General features: G+C 45.3%; 2 protein-coding genes across 2 annotated transcripts; one reads left to right on the plus strand and one right to left on the minus strand.

The window, feature by feature from the left end:
• Positions 1-3,600: 3,600 nt before the first annotated feature.
• On the minus strand, positions 3,601-14,281 carry FAM114A2 (family with sequence similarity 114 member A2). The gene is made up of 14 exons (XM_084268926.1): positions 14,256-14,281; positions 13,085-13,296; positions 12,745-12,844; positions 12,176-12,271; positions 11,790-11,902; positions 10,704-10,838; positions 10,381-10,539; positions 9,633-9,756; positions 8,584-8,663; positions 7,704-7,832; positions 7,332-7,471; positions 6,470-6,542; positions 5,849-5,902; positions 3,601-5,116 (listed from the first exon to the last, which is right to left on the minus strand). Exons 2-14 carry the CDS (start codon positions 13,292-13,294, stop codon positions 5,015-5,017), a joined length of 1,515 nt encoding a protein of 504 aa, XP_084125052.1. The 5' UTR covers positions 13,295-13,296; positions 14,256-14,281; the 3' UTR covers positions 3,601-5,014.
• A 4,595-nt stretch (positions 14,282-18,876) lies between these two features.
• MFAP3 (microfibril associated protein 3) lies at positions 18,877-21,297 on the plus strand (the record flags this gene model as incomplete). The annotated part of the gene is made up of 2 exons (XM_084268531.1): positions 18,877-19,156; positions 20,539-21,297. 2 exons carry the CDS (start codon positions 18,877-18,879, stop codon positions 21,282-21,284), a joined length of 1,026 nt encoding a protein of 341 aa, XP_084124657.1. The 3' UTR covers positions 21,285-21,297.
• Positions 21,298-21,590: the final 293 nt, after the last annotated feature.

Genomic DNA, 21,590 nt, shown 5'->3' on the forward strand with positions numbered 1-21,590 from the left:
ATCCCAAACCAGCAGATCCAGTTTTGCCTGCTCCTTAGGAGCCTTGGCCACACACAGGTTTTCCTGCCCCGATGAGCTGATTCCCTAAAGCCTGGGCAGACAAACCAGCAGAACCCAGCGCCCAGCTCTATGGTCAACACTGACCAATCATCCTCCATGGCCAAGCAAAGCGTGAGATGCAGGTGGGCAGAACCTCTGGCTGATGAAGCAAACCTGCACATTCATACCCCACCAGAGCCAACAGCCTGGACAGCCTCCACCCCCCGACACAATGGCCTTACAGGTCAAGGTGCCCATGCCTGCTCCTATCTCCCCAAAGGACTGAAGTCCTTCCTGTGAGGCTCAGGCAGATGCCCAGTTGCTATCCCCAAGACTACAAGACACCCCAGAGATGCTCCTGCTGCACCCTCTGCTTCGCCCTGCCCTCCTGCTCTGCTTCTCCAGGCTGTAAAATTAAGATCTGATTCTGTAACCCCCCTTGTTGGCATGAGGGAGACTGGAAAGTGCCTTACCTGGAGCTGAAAAAGGCAAGTGGCCTCCTGGATGCCTGGCTGGCAGCTACCAGGGATCTGGGTATTTGAGTGTTGCGGTCTCCTCCCCAGTCCCACTTTCAGAGGCAGAAAAACTGGCTCTGCCACCAGCCATGGACAGCACATGATGCTGGGAACATGACAGGTCACATTCATACCCACAAGCAGCATTGCCTCCAGCATGGGCAGGAGACCCTTTGCAAGCAAGCCAGGACAGCTCTGGAGACTGGGAGTCAAGGGTATTTGGGGGTGTCCTGAAAACGTGGAGAGGAACCTCCAGCAGGTTCTTGCTGCCCTCTTGGTAGGAGGTGTCAGGCTCCAGGAGGTCCAAGCAAGGCCAGACCAGGCAGAGCTCAGCACCCCAGCTCCTTCTGATGCTTGTCCTTGCTGCTAGCTTTCACTCCAACATATGATTAAGCAAATACCTGTCAGCAGAGAGCAGTTACCAGCAGGCCTAAACACTTGCATAATGTGCTTCCCCTCTCATGCAATGCCCTCGTTTTAATAGCACCAATATGGGATAATAACAGTAACGATAATGTCAAGAAGGGCTTGTGTACCTGAAAGCTAATTTGTTTTCTCTACCTAATAAAAAGTATTACCTCTCCCGCAAGATTTGTCCTATTTAAAGCCTTCAACTTTACAACAAAGTCGTTTGACTTTAATTTACAGTAATTGCAACGCACACAGAGGCCCCCTCACTGAGTGAGACTAACCCAGAACTCATGCAGGGAGCCAGCAGCTGTACAGAAGTGTCTTATCCCAAAAACCTGGCCATGCCTGCCCCAGGCCTCCTCCACTGGAACCTGCACTGGCCCCAAATTTTGAGCAAGAGTCCCCTTGGCAGGTTTAGATCAGAAGGGATGGGCAAGAGTGGATAAACCCAGCAGAGCTGGTGGCAGGGTCCCAGCTGTTGCCAGTTACAGGCAGCAGCGGTGGTGCTTTCAGGCACAGATGCTTCAGCTCGAGCACGGATCATACAGGGAACTCCTGGCAGCCAGCACTCAGCCCTGGGATAAACGACGGCAGCAATCCCACCCATCCCAGCACGACACAGCCAGGGAACTCAGGGCACAGTCCTGGGGGAGCTCGGTGGAGACACACACAGGGAGCACAGCGCAGGGCCCTGGGCTGGACCCAGGGAGGCTGTTTGGTGTTGGGACTGGCTGACACCCACCCCCACTCCTCTGAGCAGCTCCTGCCACCTTAGGAGGATCCTCCCCCACAAACACCACGCTTGACCTTATTTTTATCCAGTGACCTCACTGCTCACTCCCTGCCAGCCCCTGACAGCATCTCAGCACTCTGATGCAAGAGCCCTACGCCTGCAGCATCTTCCAGTTGGAGCAGCCATGGGGACAGCCTGGCCATCAGTCCCTGGACATGGGATGCAAAGCATCACACCAGGGAACTGGCTCTCAGGGAGTGCCCAGGCCATCGGGACAAGCTGCTGCCACCAGCATCTGATGGCACAGGGGTGGCCTCCAGCAACCAGCAGGACAGGGGAGACTGGCAGCCCCAGCCACCCCTGGGTCCCAGCCCACATGTGGCACAGGCTCTACTCTCAACCCACAGCAGGCACAGAGCTGCCCTTGGAGGAAGGAAAGCAACGTGCCAGCCAGCACAGCTTCCCTCCTCCGAGCTGCCATCAAAGTGCAGAGCTGCAAGGGACCAACAAAACTCCCAGAAAACATTAATTAGCACAGTACTGAGCAATTATGTCCTCCATTTGTGAGCCAAGGAGCCTCTGGCTACAGAAGATCAATCTCTCTGCTTCAATCACATCATCACAGACCACTTGTTTATTTAGGATCCAGAGTGCACACCTGGGAAGGAAATGCCAGAGCTCTCCTCCTCCTCCTCCTCCTGCCATTTCTCACCTTCCTGCCTCTGAGTCAGGTCATTTAATTTATGCTGCAGCTGACCTGGGACAGCTGTCCCCTTGCTGGAGGCCACGGGGGGCAATGTAGCTGCTGCTTCTTCCAAATGAGGACAACTGCTCATCCCTCCTGTGTCAGAGGTTTTGCTGCTGCCGAACGTGCGTGTTTTAATAATGAAAAGTGAGTCCCTGGGAAGCTGGTGGGGCCAGGGCTGGGAGCAGGTCTTGAAGCCCAGCAGCAGGACTGAGCCTTTTTTATGTTTGAAACCTTTCCACAGCAGCTGCCAGGAAGCAGCTTTTACAGCTGCAAGTAACACAATCTCTCCCAAGGAAAGAAAATAATTGTGGAAGGCTTTTTTTTTTCTTTCTTTCTTTCTTTCTTTTTTTTTTCCCCCCCATCCAAGTCCCTGCCAGCATCTTAGCCAACTCTTATCTATGCTCAGCCACCTCTCACCTCCCCAAACACTACCAGAAGTGCTCAAATTACTGCCAGCTCTCATTAGGTTCATGCACAAGGCAAGACCAAGCAATAAGACCTCCACAGTTGGATGCTGCATTCTGATGAATCCTTTGGGTAGGAAGGTATCAGCGACTGTGGAAGTGTTTTTGTTGGGGATCTCTTGCAGTCCCTGCACTGGCACACAAGTGAAGCTGGTGCAGGGCTGATTAGTGCCTGTGTAACAAACCCCACGTGGGCATATGACTGAGAGAATTACTGTCTGCAGCTTAAAAAAAAATAATAATAAAAAAAAATCACCTCATTTCCTTTAATGATTAAGCTACAGTGAAGCACTGCAGGTCAGTAGAATTTATCTGCAGGAAAGGCAGCTGCTGCTTCCTCAGACAGTGTTATCATTAAGCCTTCTGACATTTCTCTAAATTTTGGCTTTGCAGCAGCAGCAATGCTGCCATTTTGAACTGATGGAGGGAATGGGAGCTCAGCTGGGGGAGCCCTCACCCCCCAACCTGAGGTCAGAGCCCTCTTCCCCAGGAGATGGTACCTTGCCATGAGAAAAGCCTGGCTGTGCCAGCCCCCCAAGCAGCACCCAGCCCCACAAACCACAACCAGGGCTGAGAAGAAAATGAACCCCTGCAGTTCATTCTCATTTCCTTCGTGCCCATTGCTACCTTGGTAGCTCCCAGCAGAAATGGTTGTCAAGACAAATTCTTTCTTTAATAAAACTATCAATGTAAAGAAGAAAAATATATAGTTTATTGTAGTGCAGATTTATTTTTTACCCCAGACATGCTCTAGTTTTCTTTAAGATGAAAAAAAAAGGCTCTCCCTTTAGAGGTCTAACCAGGACTAAGGGAAGGCTTTTTCCATGTATATAAAATCAGAAGAGCATTAGCCAAAAGGTATTCTAATAACAAAACCACTTCTCTACTGCACAAATAGAGCAGTGGGAGGGTAAGCCTTCAGTACAGCAGAAACGTGCAAGACCTGCTAAAACCCAGAGGATTTTCAGAATGGGATTTGAGCATCATTGTTACCAAGGAGCAAGTAGAGAAGCAGGTGTGAGGCTGGGTCACCTCTGGTTAGCTATTCTGGACTTCTTGAAGTTCCATTTTAGCTGTGCATTTCTGCTCTTGTGAATCCAAGAGAGGCTGCTCCCTCCCAACAGCTTGGCTCAGAAAGATAGAAAACACAAAAGGGAAGAAAGCAGGGAACTTTCACAGCACAAAGAAACAGATCCAGGATGTGGAGCAGCTTCTGAGACAAATTAGGACTCCTGCTAACAGAACCAAATTGCTTCCTCTCCCCCTACTTTAATATTACCTTCCAAGAAGGAAGAGCATTCATTGCATTAGTTGCACTGGAGAAGGGGAGTCCTCCTGCTAAATTCTCTCCTTAAGTTGCCCAAACTCAAATCAATCCCTTTTAGGCAGTGCTTATTTATTGCTACACAGAAAAGCACCCACATTCTTAGGGCCAGCTCAAGGTTTTCCCAGCTTGTGCTGAAGCAAGCACTCTGCAAGAGAAACAGCACCCTAGTGAGAGTCCACGTCCCTGAGTCATTAACAGACATCTTCAGGAAGCTGGGGCTTCTCTCCAGCAACAGCAGCATCCCTTGATACGGAATCCTCTCTGCTCTGTTCTTCCCTGCAAGGTTCATAATCATAAATATTTGCTTTTTCCTGCACCTCCTATTCGATATTCACTTCAATACCAACACAGAGCTCTCAGGAACCTTATTATGCCTTTCTGCCTTATAAAAAAACCCCAAATCACACCATGTTTTAGCTAACTAACTAGCTGGCTGCAACCCTTTTCTCCAGCATTGTCTTCACAGTCCAGAGAGCTTCTACAAAGAGCTTGTTAACACATACAGCAGAGGGATTTCAGTAAAAAGATAGAGACAGTCCAGGAAAACAGAGAAGCAATCTGCACTTTAAGTCTGTCACGTTGTCCACCAGCCTGGACTATGCTAATCACATCTCTCAATGTGCTGTAAGAGCTGTCATTGCCAGACTGCATTTAATCACTGTTCTTGCAGCAGCAGCGATCAGAGTTAATCTTTTTCCCTTTAATAAGAGCCATTACATCATTCTCCAGCATGGAAACTACGAAGTGGGAAGGTCAAAAAGTTCTTAATTAGGATTTTCATTGCTGTGATAGTTCCGTTCTAGCCTCAATAAGAGAGATCTGCAGTACAGGCAGCAAGAGCTGGAAGGCATCTTGGATATATGAAGCACTGTTTGAAGCCTATGAAAACAAAAATCAAAATACACACATGAATAATTATGCCACCAATCAGCTTTCCTAACCACATGCTCATCTCAAACAGCTTTGATTAATGCACATAAGAAACAGAAGCCTTGTGCTTGGTGGATTTTTAAGACTTCATTCTAGAAATCGACTTAATATTTTAAGTTTTTGAGGGGCTTTATGCCACTAAGGAAAATAAAAAGGCAACTGGCTTAAAAACTGCTAAACAAGATCAGGTGCAATCTGAGTGTGGGATACTGTTTTTGATAACAGATGAGAAGAATTCGTTTCAAAGTGAAGTATAAACATGCTGTGGCAGGAAGGAAGAACACACCCACAGGAAACACTAATTTCCTACCATACCTCAGAGGTTTACAAGCATTAAGAACTAACTTAACAGCTAGGAAGTGCTGGAACTCTTTTATGCTAATTTCTGAGCTTGTCTAAGGTTCAACTTTGGACATTTAAATTCTAGAAATTCAAACTGCTGAATTTAATGTCTTCTGACCCATCGTAACCATCAGCTGAAACCATGTATGGCTCACTCCTCACTCATCTCTTGTGCAAATCTACAGACATTTATTAAAACTTTTAAGTTATTAGATAGGTAAGGAGAATCTTAAACCATGGGTCAAAGAACCTGGCATGCATAAGGATATTGAAGTGGAAAAAACCCAGCATATCTATTTTTAAGTATTAGCTTAAAGTTTTAACTTCAGTATAACTGACCTCCAAAAACACTCCAGTGATTAAGGGATTCAGCACATCTGCTTTCTCTTTGACCTGCAGAGATCAGACACATATTATCCTGATGGAAAATATGATGGCATTTCTTCAAGCAAGATAAAGCTAAATCCCCAGTAAGTTTAAAACCATGATTGCTCCCTATAGGGAAGTCCTGAGCTGCAGAGGACCTGCCTCGTAGCATGCAGATAAGAACAACACAACCCACATATGCCCAACACAAGCTGCATGTGAATACACACAGTGCATTTTCAAATGAACTGTGGACAACTGGAGAATTGGGAAATAACAATATTATCTGCAGTAATACCCCAGTGTTTTGGAAAATCCACAACAGGATCACAAATCTTATTTGCTTCTGTCTCCTTAGTACTGTCAGCACTGATTCCCACCCCCACGCTCTGTGCCAGTCTGAATGCAGCAGGAAACATTCAAACACTCAGCCCACATTCAGCTCCACGACCTGGGGAACACTGACCTAGAAGACGAGTTCACAAGGCAAAAAAACACACATATAAATGTGCAAAAAGCACTTTGTGGTAAAAATCTCAAGGCTGTAATCAACTAACCACATCTCATTGCTAAGAACTATGATGTAACTCTTACCCCTGCAGTCGTTAAGCACGTAGTAAACTCCTTGGAGAAAGCTGACAGCTCTTTACACAGCACAATTGTCATTCTGTGGAAGAAAAGTGGGAAAACCATGTAGTAAATACAGTCTGCCAGAATAATTTTCTTTTAGCATTAGTCCAAAACACAAATGCCTTGTTTCCATGCACATAAAGCTAAATTAAACCATAATATATCTAGATATAGAACCCATGAACAGTGTATGAGGATCCAGAAGTTCCACAGATAAATTAGGGAAGGGAAATATGAGAAAATAAATAATTAAAGCTGAAGATGTGAAACAGCATGCAGAGGACAGACACATCCATTGAAGAAGTAACAGCACTAACTGCAATCTTTTTTACTGACAAGCATCATTTTCTGAATTGGAATGTACTGCATATTTCATACACTTGCCAAGTATCCCCCAGCATAAAAGAAAAATCTTGTGTTATGTATTATTGGTAAGACTAATCTACTAATTAGTTGCAGCAATTTTACAGTATCACATACCTAACACACTAAATAATTAACAAAGAGGTAATTAAGAATCACTTTTATACTACAGCTGCTTTGTCATTTTTAAATGTGTATCTACCAAGTAGCACAAGCTTAGGGCAAGCATTCTTCTTGGGCACAAAAAAGCTTTCAAGTAGTTTCTTGGTTCTTATCAAGAAATGTCTTTAAGCTGGAAAAAGAAAGAGGCAGACAAATTCTGCTGGAAGATGGTAAAAACACCCATGGCAACTTTCAACACACGTGCAGAATTCAAGGGACCTGCATCTGCAAAGAATTATTAGACAGTTTAATCAATATGGAAGTAATTATATGCCACGTATTTACTACAAGATGAACTTACTGTGAAAGGGACTTGGCTCTGTCTGTGGCTGTCACCTCTTGTTTCTGACCATGTAGAAACAAAGCTGCAGTTTTGTGAAACATCTCAATGGAGCACGCTGTCAGTTCAGCCAGACTTCTAATGGCAAATGCATGAATATCCTGCAAGAGTTAAAAACATTCTCCATAGCATACAAAAACCCAGCAGCTTTTATTATTTAAAACAAGCTTTTTATGATTTAAAACAATCACACAATGTACTACCATTGCACTGCCCTTTCAGACCTTAGAATCTGCACAGTAACAGAAACACACAAACTCTGGGAACCTGAGCTGTAACTCAGTAGCCAGATAACCACTCTGCAGGAGATACTCCCCTCCATTACTCAGTTACCTCTACTGATTTTTTGGCATCATGGTCACCATCTCTGGATTCTACTTCTTGGTTTTCTTCGCTCTCTTTTTCTTCTTTAGGAAGGCTACTGTTGAATTGTGCTATCCATTCGTGAGCAGATGTCCTCACCTGCATGAAGATGTGCCACAGTATTTAATGACTAGAACAAAGCCTCCCAGCACACCACAAAACACAAGTGCTGGATCTCTCTAGAGAAAAACAACGGCTACAACTTGAGCTAGTGAGAAAAAACAGGACAAATGATCCTAGTGCCTTCAGGACTCTGTAGAGGGTTGGCTGCAGTGATGTAGTTGAGGACAATCATTTCTCTAGTCCCGGCTGCTGGAGTTTACCAGCAAGACCAGGACTAACAGAGGTGCTTTAAAAACAGGTCTGCAGAATGCTGCTGCCACTTGGTGGATCTCAAGGGTAGTGAAATGAAGGCAAGAGGCAATTTTGCCTCATTTACTACCTGAACATTGTAAAACCAGCTCTTGTACAAAGGGTAGGGCTTCAGTTCATGCCTGGAGGTTGATTTCGTTGTGGTGGATGAAGGCTTACTGCTGCTGGTTATCTTCACCACCACTTAGTACTGCCCAGTGACACAGCAAAGACACACTGGTGATCTCTCCAGGTCCCTTCCAACCCCTACAATTCTGTGATTCTGTGGTGTCTACTGATTCAGAGCCAAAAACATTACAGAACATGATTTTGCCCAAAAAAGTCAAAGGAAAAAGCACATCTCTTTTTCCTACTGTTGTATAAGTATCTAAACCACTGATGGTTTTCAGGCCTTTGATACTTTCACAAGCCATGCAGGATTGAGAAGCAGTTCCTGTGAGGAATCTCTCTAGCAATTAAAAGATGGGAAATAACTCACCATGATCAGTTTGTCTGGCTTTGAGGAGATACACAATTCTGAGAACAACTCTGTTACTTCTTTTGTGAACTCCTCATCTCCTAAAGGACAGAAAAGGTTAAAAAAATCAACACAAAGGACAGATACAGGAATAAGGAGCACTACAACGGACAATTACTTCTGCAAAAGTCTGTCAGGTCTTTCATTTATTTCTTTTTGAACCATCAACTCAGTCAAGAATCCATCAAACCCGAAAAGGTGAAGACACCAGTGCTACAAGGTTAGCTTTTGCTTTCTAAATTCTGACTTTGTAGCTAAGGTAATTCCACTTTTTCTCTTTTTACAGACAGTGTTTTATAATGCACTCACTTGCACATCTCCTTGGAGAATCTGAAATATCACTTAAAGCCTATGGTTCTCCTAATATATACAGCAGGGCAGACGTTAACAGTGAGGGGGAGGCTGCAAGATCCATCGTGTGCAAGCATAAATGATACATTAAATGTTAAATGATAGCAAGTGCAGGTGTGTAAGCCCTCCCTGATGAGCCATTTAGGTAAAAGCAATGCAAGAAATTTACATTTAAATCTGTGTAATCCTCAAGAATCACATGGCTCTTGTGTGTGGAGGCATCTCTGAGTGTTTTGGGCTGCATGGCTAACTCTTGATTAAGAAATACATCAATAAAAAGGCTCTTTGCTTTCCCACAGGTTGGGCAGCTCTATTTGCAGTCCTTCCCTCATGGTCAGGGGAGCCCAGTGTCTCTCTGAATTTGCATCTTGGCTCGTGGTCAGTTGGGTGAACTGCCCAGGAGTCAAGCAACTCTAATCCCACTCTGGCAAGAAATTGTTCCTGCTACAGAATTCAGGCACAGCAGCTTTCCAGAGATGAAGGGTATCACTACCTGTCATGCTCCTGGCCACAGATGGCTTTAGGATTTAAGCATCCAGCTAAAGAATAACATAGCTCTGGCATCATGCCTATTGCTAGTGATGTCAGGGTCACTTGGTCCTACACTGAGAATTTAATTGAGAATCAGCTTTTCCTCTCAGAACCTGGGGCTCTCTTACCCTTCTTTTCTTCCTCTTCTTCTTCAAAAAAATCAGGTAAAGAAAATGCTTCTTTGAGCTGCTCTATTTCCTCCTTCAGCAAGTCCAGCTCTTCTCCAGAAAGGGCACTTAGAACTGATTTCACCTAGTTAGGAGAAGCACAGCCAAAGAGATTTATAACTCCCAACAAGAAACAGAAATAGGATGAAGTCGTAGCACTGGTTTACATCCTATGCAAAAACACCTCAGACTGATATTAATGAGAGGGTGGTGTTTTCCTGTGGGAAGGAGGAAAGGGTAAGAGACCTGTTTCTGAAGCCTCATTAGTTAATAATGGATTCTTGAGGAGTTATTAAAATAATTTCTACCATTAAAAAGTGAATGACTTCTGAAATCACATGCTGATCTACACTCCTCCCTGCCCCATGACAGCCAGCATGATCTCCACTGCACTTACAATACTCCCCTCCAGACCAAGACAGCAAACAACTAAGTATGATGAGAGAGTAACTTGTGGAAACTTGTTGAAGACATGCAGGAACTGAGGCTCTCTGGGCAAACAGAATGGCTCTGGGAGCTGAGGACAGGACACAATGCTCCCAGGGCAAACAGCAGACCATAATGCAGGAGTCAAAGTGAAGTTGTGTAATGTATCATTTTATAGCAAGTTCTGAGCCCCTGATTTTACATGTATATACCAGTATTTCTCACCTTTTTTCCCCTGCTCAGCTGAACTCAAAATAGAAGGCAAATTGCTCAAGGCCATTACCTTTGATTCACTTTCTCTGGAAAGGATCTCTAAGGCCTCCAGATGCGAAAGACCCTGAAACTCATCAAACAGTAACCCATAATGGGCTTTCTTCTCTGTAGCCATGGTAACCTCAGTAGCTGTCTGCTGCTCTTCTTTCTCTTTTGCCTCTCTTAAGACCTGAAAAAGAAAAGCAGAAGACTCAGGTCAGTACCAAAAGATACAGAATATGGGGGGAGAGGGTTTTTGATTCAATAGTAAACGCTCATTTAATGACAGGACTACAAAAAAAACGGAGAAGAAATGAGAGAAACCAGCAAGGAGCTGAAATGGAACTGCCATACCTGAGATAACGTCGAGTTTCTGTTCATTAGGCCCTTTGTCTTTTTGAATCCAGGGTCTCCCTCAGCTATTACATCCATTGTCTTTTTCCCAATGAATTCCAAGGCATCCAGACCTCCACTAATAACACTTTTCCCCTAGGAATCAGATTTGGATAGAGACAGCGCATAATACTCACAGAAGACTATACAACTGAAGAAACTGAATCAGGGAATTTATATCAGCAATGTTGTTCCAGACACTCACATACAAGCCAAATTGGTCCTCATCACCCTAAAATTCAACCATAATCACCACAAAGAGAGCAGGACACAGAAAGAGCCACAATACATTATCATCCAACAGTTAAAAAAATGTATTTCCTATCAGATTGCTGCAGCTACCTGAGTGCTCTTTTATGTTGTGAACAGGCTGGTTCTCAGCACATCAAAGTATTAAAGTATTTAGCTCTCATCCTTCCAATCAGGAAACACTAGACTTGTGGGGTTTGGTTGCTAACACTTGTCCAAGCCTTAAAAGTAGAAGCAAGCTTTCCATCTGCGGCTCTTTCAGATTCACAGGCAAATTGACAAGACAGCAGATCACAAAAGCAGTTTCTAAGGGTAATGGGTTCCTTTGAAGCACATTTCTCATGGTCACAAGAACAAGCTAATTTCTAAGCAATTTGGACTAGTTTCACAGAAGTTTTTGAAGAGAGGAATGGATTTCACCTCTACACACTTCTGTGGAAATCAGTGGAGATATTCCAGGGATGTCTCTGACCCTGCATTTACCCAAGTACTCTCCAGTGAGAGAGCAGAGCTAACAGAGTACATGGGAATGCACACATCACTCAGTGCAGCATTAGAGGTGTTTGTTATGTATCAACATTTAATAGAGAACTATCACCATTTAAGACAACTTACACATCAAGTGCCAGTTCAAAGCAAGATGCAGGATAAAGACTGTCTGAAGGTTGAAACAGTTTCTCACCATTCACCCCACAAAAGTCAAAATTTAAAAGTTTCCTCTTATAACGTTTCAGATGAAAGGCAGAAAACCCAATGCTCTCTTAAACCCACTTTCTCCTGCATTCCCAACTCACTCACTGTGCTTTGGACAGCAGTAGAGATGGTTGACAAAACTCCGAGAGCCCCAGCAATAGGAAAGGAACTGCCATCATCAACTGCATCTGTGTTGCTAGCACCAGGATTCTCACTTCCTGCATCAGAAGGCAGAAAATTAAACTCCCTCACTCCCAAAACAAGATCCTGTCAGCTGCAGAGTGGAGAAAATTACAAACACCAAGTGTCAGCCAGGAGCAGGGCTAGAATTGGGATTATTTTCCTCCCTATTTTTCAGAGCTAACAGAAGTGAGCAGTAGATTAGTATTTTAGCACATAGATAACATGCAAGATGCAGAGTAAGGTGATGCTATTTTGGGGCTGATTATGTTATGGAAGTGTTTCAGTGCTGTTATGCAGTAAAAACTGACCTCTCGTGGTCTCTCTCGTCTCTGAAGAGATTTCACTAGGACTGGGGATCCCAAGGGTTGTTTCTGCTTTTTCTATGACATTTGAAATACCTTGACCTAGAGAAGACAGCAGTAGGACTTTAACCATGAGATACCAGAGAAATCAGAACAGAAACAGGATTAGGGCTGCATATTGTTTTTTATTGTTCTGGGTTACTCCTGTTCAAGAGAGTTTACCCAGCATCTGCTATCCATTGCTTATCCACATTGCTTATCCACATAATGAACCCAGGTTTCATCCCAGCTTTTAAATCAAGTTGTAAATACCAGCTGAATAACAGTTTAAAATACCAGCTGAAAACTATGTAAACATCTTAAAAACTTGAAAGTGACTTTGGCTGTGCATATCTCCTTAATCTCACTGTACCTCTTTGTACAAATTTTCCCCATAACTCAAACAATTCTCTTGACATTTTTCCTATCATTGTTTTTACAACAGAAATCCCTTTCTCTAGAAACATACACAAAAGCACTAGCTCGAGACATGAAGTGTGGTTAAAATATTTATCAAATACCAGAAAGAGCCTTACCTACAGTAGCTACTGTAGCAGATGCAGTTGACAGAAGAGATTTTCCCCAGCTTCCCCAGTACCCCCATCCTGTCTGAACTGGAGCAGGAGAACCTGAGACCTTTAATGAAGAACAGAAGAGAGTGATTGCAGGTATGGTGGCGAGGAGAGGAACACAAGCAGGCTGTGATGTGTAAGTTTGGGGCAGCTTTTTCTTTCCAGATAAACAGCAATGTGAATTTAAAAAAAAAAAAGAAAAAAGAAAAGCCAAGACAGCAGTGAGGCTTATGGTCAAAACTCTTCTGCACACAAAGCCAGGAGACACAAAGTCACGTTATTCAGAGCAAACAGAGGCACATACCTTGAGGGTTTCAGCTGTGGGCTTTTCTGTGGCAGCAGGCTGGCTTGGGGGTTTGGGTTCAGGTCTTTTCCGAGTCATGGGCACAGGATCGAGCTCTTGCTCTCTTTCTTCACTGCTGTTAGCACAGCCAAGTTCCTCTGCTTTCTGTTCATTTTCACCCTCATATGAGGCTTTTTCTTTCAGATTCCCGCTGCCCTCTCTCTCAGACATGACTAGGAACGATCAGAGAAAGCAAGGACGACAAAATAGTCACTCCCTTGTACACTTTGACATCAGTTCAGCAGCATCACATTTGTGTTTTAAATATTAAACACAGCCAAGCAAAAATCCCTTCAGGTCGCCACATACACACCCAAACAGATGACGTTTTTTAGGCAGCGTGTACACGGAGCTACGCCTGACAGGGAGAAATGTCACTTGGAAGTTTAAAGTCCCACAGAGACACGTGGCTTTATCTCACCAACACACCCTCTCCTCGGGAAAGAAACAGGTCGCTAACTCTGAAAAGCACACGAAAGGTATAAAAGATACCTCAGATAATTATAACCCATGAGTTGCTTCACCAAAAAAAAAAAAAAAAGGGGGGGAAAAAGCAGAATCAACCAGCTCGGGACAGCTGTTTCACAGGCCCAGCTGGCAGAGAGCTGGGTGGGTTGGGAGGCAGCGACTGGTTGGCCTCTGCATTTAATGCCCCGAGCTCCGGCGGGGTATTATTGCCACCCGGGTTCTGCGATACCGCGGAGCAACCGGCCCCGACGCGGCCCTCGGGGGACGAGGGTGCCCGCGAAGGGGGCCGCGGCCTGCTCGCGGGCTTCTCCCTCCCGCTGGCAGCACCTCAGCGGCTCCAGGGCAGGAACCTGAAGGCAGCGGGAGCGGCAGGCAGGGCCAGGCCGAGCACCGCCGCCAGAGAGGCGGCCCCCACAGCCGGGGCAGCTCCCGCTCAGCCCCGGGAGCCGGCGGCAGCCCCGGGGACAGCCCGGCTCTGGGTCACAGGCACGGGACCCCCGCAGCAGCCCCGGCGCCCCCAGGCCGCACCCCACCGCTGCCGGTTCCCACCAACACTCAGAGCACCCCGTCCCCGCCCGAGATACCCCCCAGCCCTGCGGCCCCTTCGAGCCCTTTGTACCCCAACCCTCCGAAGGCCGCGCCGCGGCCCCGCTGCCTCACCCACCGGGCCGGGCCGACAGCTCCCGCGCTCCCCCCACCGGGCGGACCGTAACCATCGAGGCGAGGCGCAGAGCGGCCCGGGCCGGCTGACCCCGGAAGCGAGGCCCAGCCCGGAAGGGCGAGCGGGGAAACAGGTCCGGGCGGCGGGACCGGCGGCGGTGGAAGTGCGCGGCGGGCCGGGGCGTACGGTGCGGGGCTGAGCCGGGCTACCCCACTCTCCTTCCGGTGAGAACGGAGTGCTGCCACCTCACTGCCTTACGGTGACGTCAGGTTTTACCTGATGACGTCAAAAAAAAGGGCGCAGCGGGCCCTCCGCGCCCACGCCGCGGGAGAGGCCGGGGGCCCGTGCCCCGGCCTCAGCAGTGTTGCCAGGGGAGGGGGGGGTGGGGGGGGAGCAGGGCGGTCTTCTGGCGTGACGTCAAGCGCACCTGACGTCAGCCCGTGTGACGTCAGGGCTGCCGTGCAGGGAGCGTGGGCATACCTTGCGTTGCCCACAGTCTGGAGCAGCCCAGGTTCCCGTGGGCAAACGCTGCAGGGACAGGGCTCCTGTCTGGCCGGGTTCAGCCCTGATGGGATCTGGCTGGGGAAGGTGGGGGGAGGAAACGGTTCCTCCCGTGTCCATCCTGAGCCTCCCTGTGACACGCATCGGGCAGCCGAGGGGCCGCGACTCCACGTCCCACGACGCAGCCACGCACAGGCAGGACCCACGCTGGCCTCCTGCTCGTCTGCTCCTCGTGATGGATTTTGTGGGTACAGCCGCTTGCTCACAGAGCTTCCACTGAGGCCGGCAGGTGAACCCTCCCTGCAGCCTCTCCCGTGCTGGGACCCCCTCCCTCAGCAAGGCCGCACCATCTGTGTCCATCCCCTCCCCAGGAGTCAGCGCTTTAGGGCTGTGCCAAACTCGGCTCCCTGATCTGAAAGAGGGTCGGGGAGGGGGCTCGTGGGGTGCTCGCAGCAGCTGTATTTCTGCCAGACATCACACTGCTGAGATCTGTTTGCATGGGTTATCACCAGACAGCTTGGTGGAGATGCCAAAGTGCGTTCCCACGTTGTGTGCCAGAAGGGGCAGTCAGAGCAGCCCAGGTCTGCCAGGTGTGTCTGGGTTTATTGCTTTGCTTTTCTCCAGGTATGAAGTGGTGCCACGAGCGGCCAATTTAAAGTCCTGCAACTTGCAGCCTCTTGGGCCCCAATTTTGCAGTGCCTCATAAGTGTGTGTAATTTAAAGTGCTATCAGCACTTCCACTGACCTCAGTGGGACCACTTACAGTGCTCTCTGTTAAATGCACAGGCACTTTTTTTGGGGATAAGAGCCAAAGATGACTCATGCAAGTGTATGCATCACAGATTTTTATCTTCCCACCACTATTTGTTGTTACAACTTATGGCTTAATAAAGGTTAAATATACTGAGCTCAACTTCAGTTGTAAAATAGCCAGTTTCTATTCTGCACATTTCCTCTTGCTTGGGCTTAATGTGTTCCTGAACAATTGTGATGTTGGCGCTGCTCACACTTTAGCCTTTTTGGATCCTTTTATCAGCTCCAGCAGCTGTTTTGCATAAATGTGATGGCTGAAGAATGTGGATTTCACAAATCATTGTGTTTTTTCCAGCGCTCAGCAGTGAGAGATCATTGTCTGCTTAGCAGTAATGACTTTTCCAAAAGCAAAATGTGACAAACAATTTCCAATAAATCAGACCTCGAAGAGTCTAATAGTAAAATTCAATGACCCATCACCAATGTTTTATACATTATGCAAGCTCAGTGCAAATATGGTGGAGAGCCTATGCAATTACTGAAGATAATTATCTTATTCTTACGAGGGAAAATGTTGCTCAGTATTTCTTGTGTTAAATAATTGACTGAGGTTTTAGGAGTGTCACACACACTTGGAAATCTAACAATTCAAATTTAATAATTTAAGATGGCAATAACACAGGCAAGGTACAGGAGGTACTAGAATTATTCTCTAATAAATCTAAACCATTATTAGTTAGGAGGTTATTGTTTTGGAAGATTGGAAGTTACGCTGTGCATTTGATTCAGCACTGAAGCTGAGGGTTTGTCTTCACTGCAGAGCTCTCACCAGCTGTAACTGCACCAAGTGCTATGAAGTCAGGACTCGATGCATGCAAAAGCCATGAAGTGCAGTGCCACTTTTAACTGAAGGCAGCTGGGTCATGGAGTGATGTGTGTTCAGGACCTGTGACCACAGCACATCACTTGCTAGCACAAGCAGTGCCAGACACTCAGATGGCAACACTGGCCATCCAAATGTCGGTGGTTCACAAACTACTAACAAGCTGCAGCCTGCCTGTAAGAAATCTGCACGTGGTTACCAAGCTGTCCTCAGGCTTCTGAAGGCTCTGAAACCCTCAGGAAATCCATGGGGTCTAAAAGGGAAAGCTCAACCCACCCCTTCAAACTGAAGAATCGTTACTGATCAGCAGCAGCCTTAGTATTGGGTTTTTTTTTCAGACCTGAGGAGGTGATGTGGCTGGGATGCTCTTCTCAAGAGGCTGTAGGGCTCAGGAACACCCTCCCTTAAGCAGGACTGGTGGAAACCAGGAATGAAAGAGCCCCTGGTGCTTTCTAACTGTTGGGCTGTGGGAAACTAGCTTCTTCAGCACAATGGCACACTTGAGTTCCTAGCACTGGTCTCTTCTTCAATGAATGGACAAGAGGGCCAATAAAAAAATAAGAGGGCAGATGAAAGGATTGCTGTTTATGGAGAAAACAAGTGGAGGGCCTGTTTCCCAGTTTCTCTTGCAGGATTCACTGGGTGAGGTTGTTAGTCAGGCTTGAGGAGGGTTGGACACAGCCATCGTCTTTGCTGCCTTTGTTAAATTGGCAATAGCCACAACAGAAACGGGTCAGATACACATTTCCCATTAGATGTCGAGTCTGGAATCTGGTTTGACCTTCAACGAAATTAACTTTAACTTAAAAGAAAAAAATCATAGTCTGAGTATTGTGTTATCAGCAAATTTTCCCATGCTGGAATATGCTTGATTTCTTTCTGATGAAAAGACAATTACTACAAATTACCTGTATTTATTTATATTAAATGATTTTTCATAAGTGATAAGATTTCTGTCTGCTTTAGACAATGTTAACTAGGGATTCTGGAAGGATGAGAAATGTCTGCATTATGTATTAAGAAAGTGTATTCCTTTGTATTGTGATATTCATGAAATTCAACTCTGCTAACGTTTGCTATTGGTAGAAGAAAAGATGATAAATTTGAAACCACATGGTCAGTGGGGTGAAGTCAGATATTCTTTAAGACAACGTTTTGGCTTGTGGCTTCTGTGCTTTGTAAATTGTTTTTAGGGCTCTGGACCACTTTGGATAGAAATGCAACTTCAGGGAATGCATATTGGATTAGAAATTTTCTTGAATCAGGCTTCCAGGAAAACAGATCACAGATTTTATCTTACTGGTGTCATCTCACTTTGTTACAAGTTGGTTTTATTCTGGCTTTTAAAAAAGGAAAATCTCTGTGTGCAAAGAACATACAATTAATGGCTGTATCCTAACACCTTAAAATATCTTCTGTGCATGTTAATTTGAAGAGTGTAATTTCTCTCCCTAGACAAAACAGTTTTTCAAATTGCTGTGAAATCCAGGTAGAGCAGATGATAAACAAGGTACAACCACTGAGCTGAAGCAGCATAAAGTAAAAGATTTTCATCAGGAGCTTATTGTATAACAAGCAAGAAAAAAGGGGGAAGAGTTAGAAATTTGAGCAGCAGCAGCAAGAGAGATTGCAAAAAAGGAAGTGTGTTTAGACATCAGTGTCCTGATACTCAGAAAGAAACTTCCTCAGTGGCTGTAGATAACTGCCAGCAGTTTTCCCAGCACAAGAAACCATAAACATGTAGTATTTAGCCTTCAAAGACCAATTGTGCCTCTAAAATCAAGTAAGTAGATGTCTGAATGCGAAACATCAGTGGTGTGTGTGCTTTGTTTTGTCTCTGGGTGCTAAGTGAAAGATTGGCTTTAGAAAATGAGGGCTTAAAAGCACTTTGATATTGGTGGGGGCGGCAGAAATTATATCCTCTTTCTGGCTTTTTTTTTCCCCCTCTGTTAAGAAACCACTTTTTCTCCGTTAACAAATGCAGAATCCACTTTCTGACCCTAAAGATAGTTACACATTTGGAGCAGAACATTTTGTTCTTCTTTAAAACCTTTTTACCCTTAATGATTATTGTTCCTGAGATTATTTATTTGGATAGGAAGATGAACATCTAGAGGGCTGGAGGTTGTGCTAATGTCTTCTTACCCTCGTTTCATTACTGTGTTCTGAGGAAAGCTCTGATTTGGAACCTCTTGGCTGACAGTTTATATTGTGCTAATCAAAATCTGTTTACTGGAAATGAAATTTGAATAGGCTATAAGCTTGCTATCATTAATAAACTTAATTCCTTTTTCCTTTTTTTTTTTTTCCAGTTGGATTTCCACTTCTAATATTGATGGTCTTGAAAGTGCATTTGGATCCAAGACATTTTCTATCACTGAACAAATCAAGACCCTCCTCTTCTATCTCAGAGCAGTACAGACAGCCTAACACCGTATGGCCTCCTTTCTCCAAATTAAATGAAAAAAGAATTTTCTCTAGCTTTCCATGAAGCTCAGCTATTGCCTGTTAATTTTGACTGTTAGTGCTGATCTTTCAGTTGGATTTACATTGGAAAATGTAGCTATTAACAGGACAATTACTTCTGGGTCATTCAATGTATCACTTCACCCGGTGTCTCAAGCTTTCGTAAGTTCTCCAGCACACCATGATATCATAGCCAAAGAGGGGACCAGTATTCTCATTGAATGTAAGCTGAACATCAGCCAGTATGAATACATCCTTTGGTATAACTCCAGAGGACACCTGCTTGAACAGAATGATGAAGGTGAGCTTTCCTGCTGTTTTCTATCCTTCCAGTATTCCCCTTTTATACAGTATCTGAAAACCTCTGGGACTTTAGTATCATTTTCTCTTCCTATCCTTCCATTTTTACAGTTGGGAGATAAGGGGAGTGTGAGACAAAACCCTTTGCCCTCTGACATGTGGCATGTGAATTATACCTGAGTTTTTCTGTCCTAGCCCATCCATCCTGCTACAGTGCCCCACAAAATCATTTTGTTCAAGAGGGATCTCAGTATTCAATACAGAAGTTAATCTACATCCCATCAGATACTAACTGATGTTTTTTTTATTATCACTCTGGTTAATATTATGTTTTTCCACATACATGAATTAAACACAATTCTTCACAACTTGAGACCTTTTCCAGCTGGCAGTCAGTGTATTAATTTTGTTACAGGATTTTTTAAAGTGTGGAGTAACTTATTAAGTTTCTTTTCTGGTTTATGCACCAGTAAGATTGTGGAAATTGTAGTGGCCAGTGGTGAAATACATGCTATTTAACCCTTTTGTATACAGAGAGAATATATTTTCCTACCCATTGGCTCCTATAGTTCTGTCCCTGTCGTTTTTAATTTTCAAAAAATAATGTCTTTTAGAGATGCATGTGGGTTTCTCTACTCTATTAGTATTAATGAAGGTCATCGAGCTAATTGATAGGATCTCCTTGGAGGCCATCTTTCTGCCTTAAGTATTCAGTAACCTCTTTGTAGTTATAATGCCAACTGGAGATTAGTTCAAAGTAGAGTAATTAGAAGAATGAGTTATGAAAACGGTTTTCCCCCTAAGTTATAAATGCACTGGAAATACTGTATAAAGCTAACTTCTTTTATTGATTTCATTTTGCTTGGGGTTTGTGTATCAGCACTGCATGCTCAGCAGAAAACCATGTCTCAAGAAAATCCTGGGTTCTTTTGCCAGCAGAGCCATTTACAGGCTGGGGTTTTTTTCACAGGTCACTTGACTTCTGACTCCAAACATAAGGAAAATTAGACTTTATAGGCAACAGTCTTTCAACACAGTGTTACACAGTGGGTGAGGAGCACTCATTAAGAATTAAGTTCCCTGTCAGAAAGAGCTGGCAGTCCAAAAGCACATGAGAACCTGCAAATGAGAGAAAGCAGAAGACCCAGAGTAGCTGGTGTGCGGAATAATTTACCATTAAGCAGTAGGATTGGTAACTGGATGGGTTCCTGTATCACAGGCACGAAAAGGAAATTTCAATCCTTTGTGTGCTGTTTGTATTATGCTAGGAATGGACTGCTGGCTTCCAAGCTCCATCTCCTGCTGATGGAGCAAACAGCATGCCTCTAGTTTTCCAAATGATTTTTGTTTCATTAGCTCAGCTTATTTCTTTTGAATCTTCAGGTGGACGGTGGAGGATTGATGAGAATTCCCTTAACATCACAAAGGTCACCTTTGCCGACCGAGGACGGTACACGTGTGCGGCTGTGAATCGCAACGACACCTTGTATTACACCGTCACCCTGAGGGTCACCTTCACCTCGGGAGACATGAGTATCTACTACATGATTGTGTGCCTCATTGCCTTTGCTATCACCCTGATTTTAAACATCACCCGTCTGTGCATGATGAGCAGTCACCTCCGCAAAACAGAGAAGGCCATCAATGAGTTCTTCAGGACGGAAGGGGCTGAGAAGCTTCAGAAGGCTTTTGAGATAGCCAAGCGCATCCCTATCATTACGTCTGCCAAAACGCTGGAGCTGGCCAAAGTCACTCAGTTTAAGACCATGGAGTTCGCTCGGTACATTGAAGAACTTGCCAGAAGCATTCCCCTTCCACCACTGATCCTTAACTGCAGGGCCTTCATGGAGGAAATCTTTGAGGCCGTGCGAGTTGACGATCCCGATGAAGTTGGGGAGGAAGAGAAACAGCCCCAAGCCTGCGGTGCCCAAGCTGCCATATACCCCATCAACCCAGAGATGAAGCGCAGCGACTCACCGGCTGGCGACTCGGACGACGGGTCCGTGAGTGAGCAGGGTCAGGAGATAGCCGTCCAGGTGTCCATCCACCCGCAGTCAGAAGTGCAGAGCATTGACACTGTCTCTCACGACAGCTGCCAGTTTGCACCTTCTGAGGAAGGCGCCTGCTGAGCCCAGCCACGCGCTGTTGTCAGGGAAGCACAGATGACCCTGGGATACTGCCAGAGAGGGATCTGCAAACGAGCTGCCTCAGTCCCATATGCACAAGAATTTCCCAAATTGAAAGGTGCCAGAACCTCTACTGAAATCCGTATTTTCTGCCAGTGTTGATCTGCTGATTTCAAGTCTTAGAGAAAGCCACTTTGGAATATCATGGGGTGGCTTTTCTTTTTAAAACAAGCTTACTAAAAATATGTACAAACCAGGAATTCTTTGTCCTTGACTCCTTGGTTGCTTCTGATACTTCTGATCTATATT

Source organism: Gallinula chloropus (assembly GCF_964237585.1).
Source record: "Gallinula chloropus genome assembly, chromosome: 10".
Taxonomy (NCBI): Eukaryota; Metazoa; Chordata; class Aves; order Gruiformes; family Rallidae; genus Gallinula; species Gallinula chloropus.

Coding starts and splice junctions, on each gene's coding strand:
- FAM114A2 (XM_084268926.1), bottom strand. CDS start 13,294: ATGTCTGAGAGAGAGGGCAGCGGGAATCTGAAAGAAAAAGCCTCATAT. Junction 11,903..12,175: donor GACGAGAGAGACCACGAGAG/GTCAGTTTTTAC, acceptor CTTCTGATGCAG/GAAGTGAGAATCCTGGTGCT. Junction 7,833..8,583: donor AGCCAGACAAACTGATCATG/GTGAGTTATTTC, acceptor ATCTTCATGCAG/GTGAGGACATCTGCTCACGA.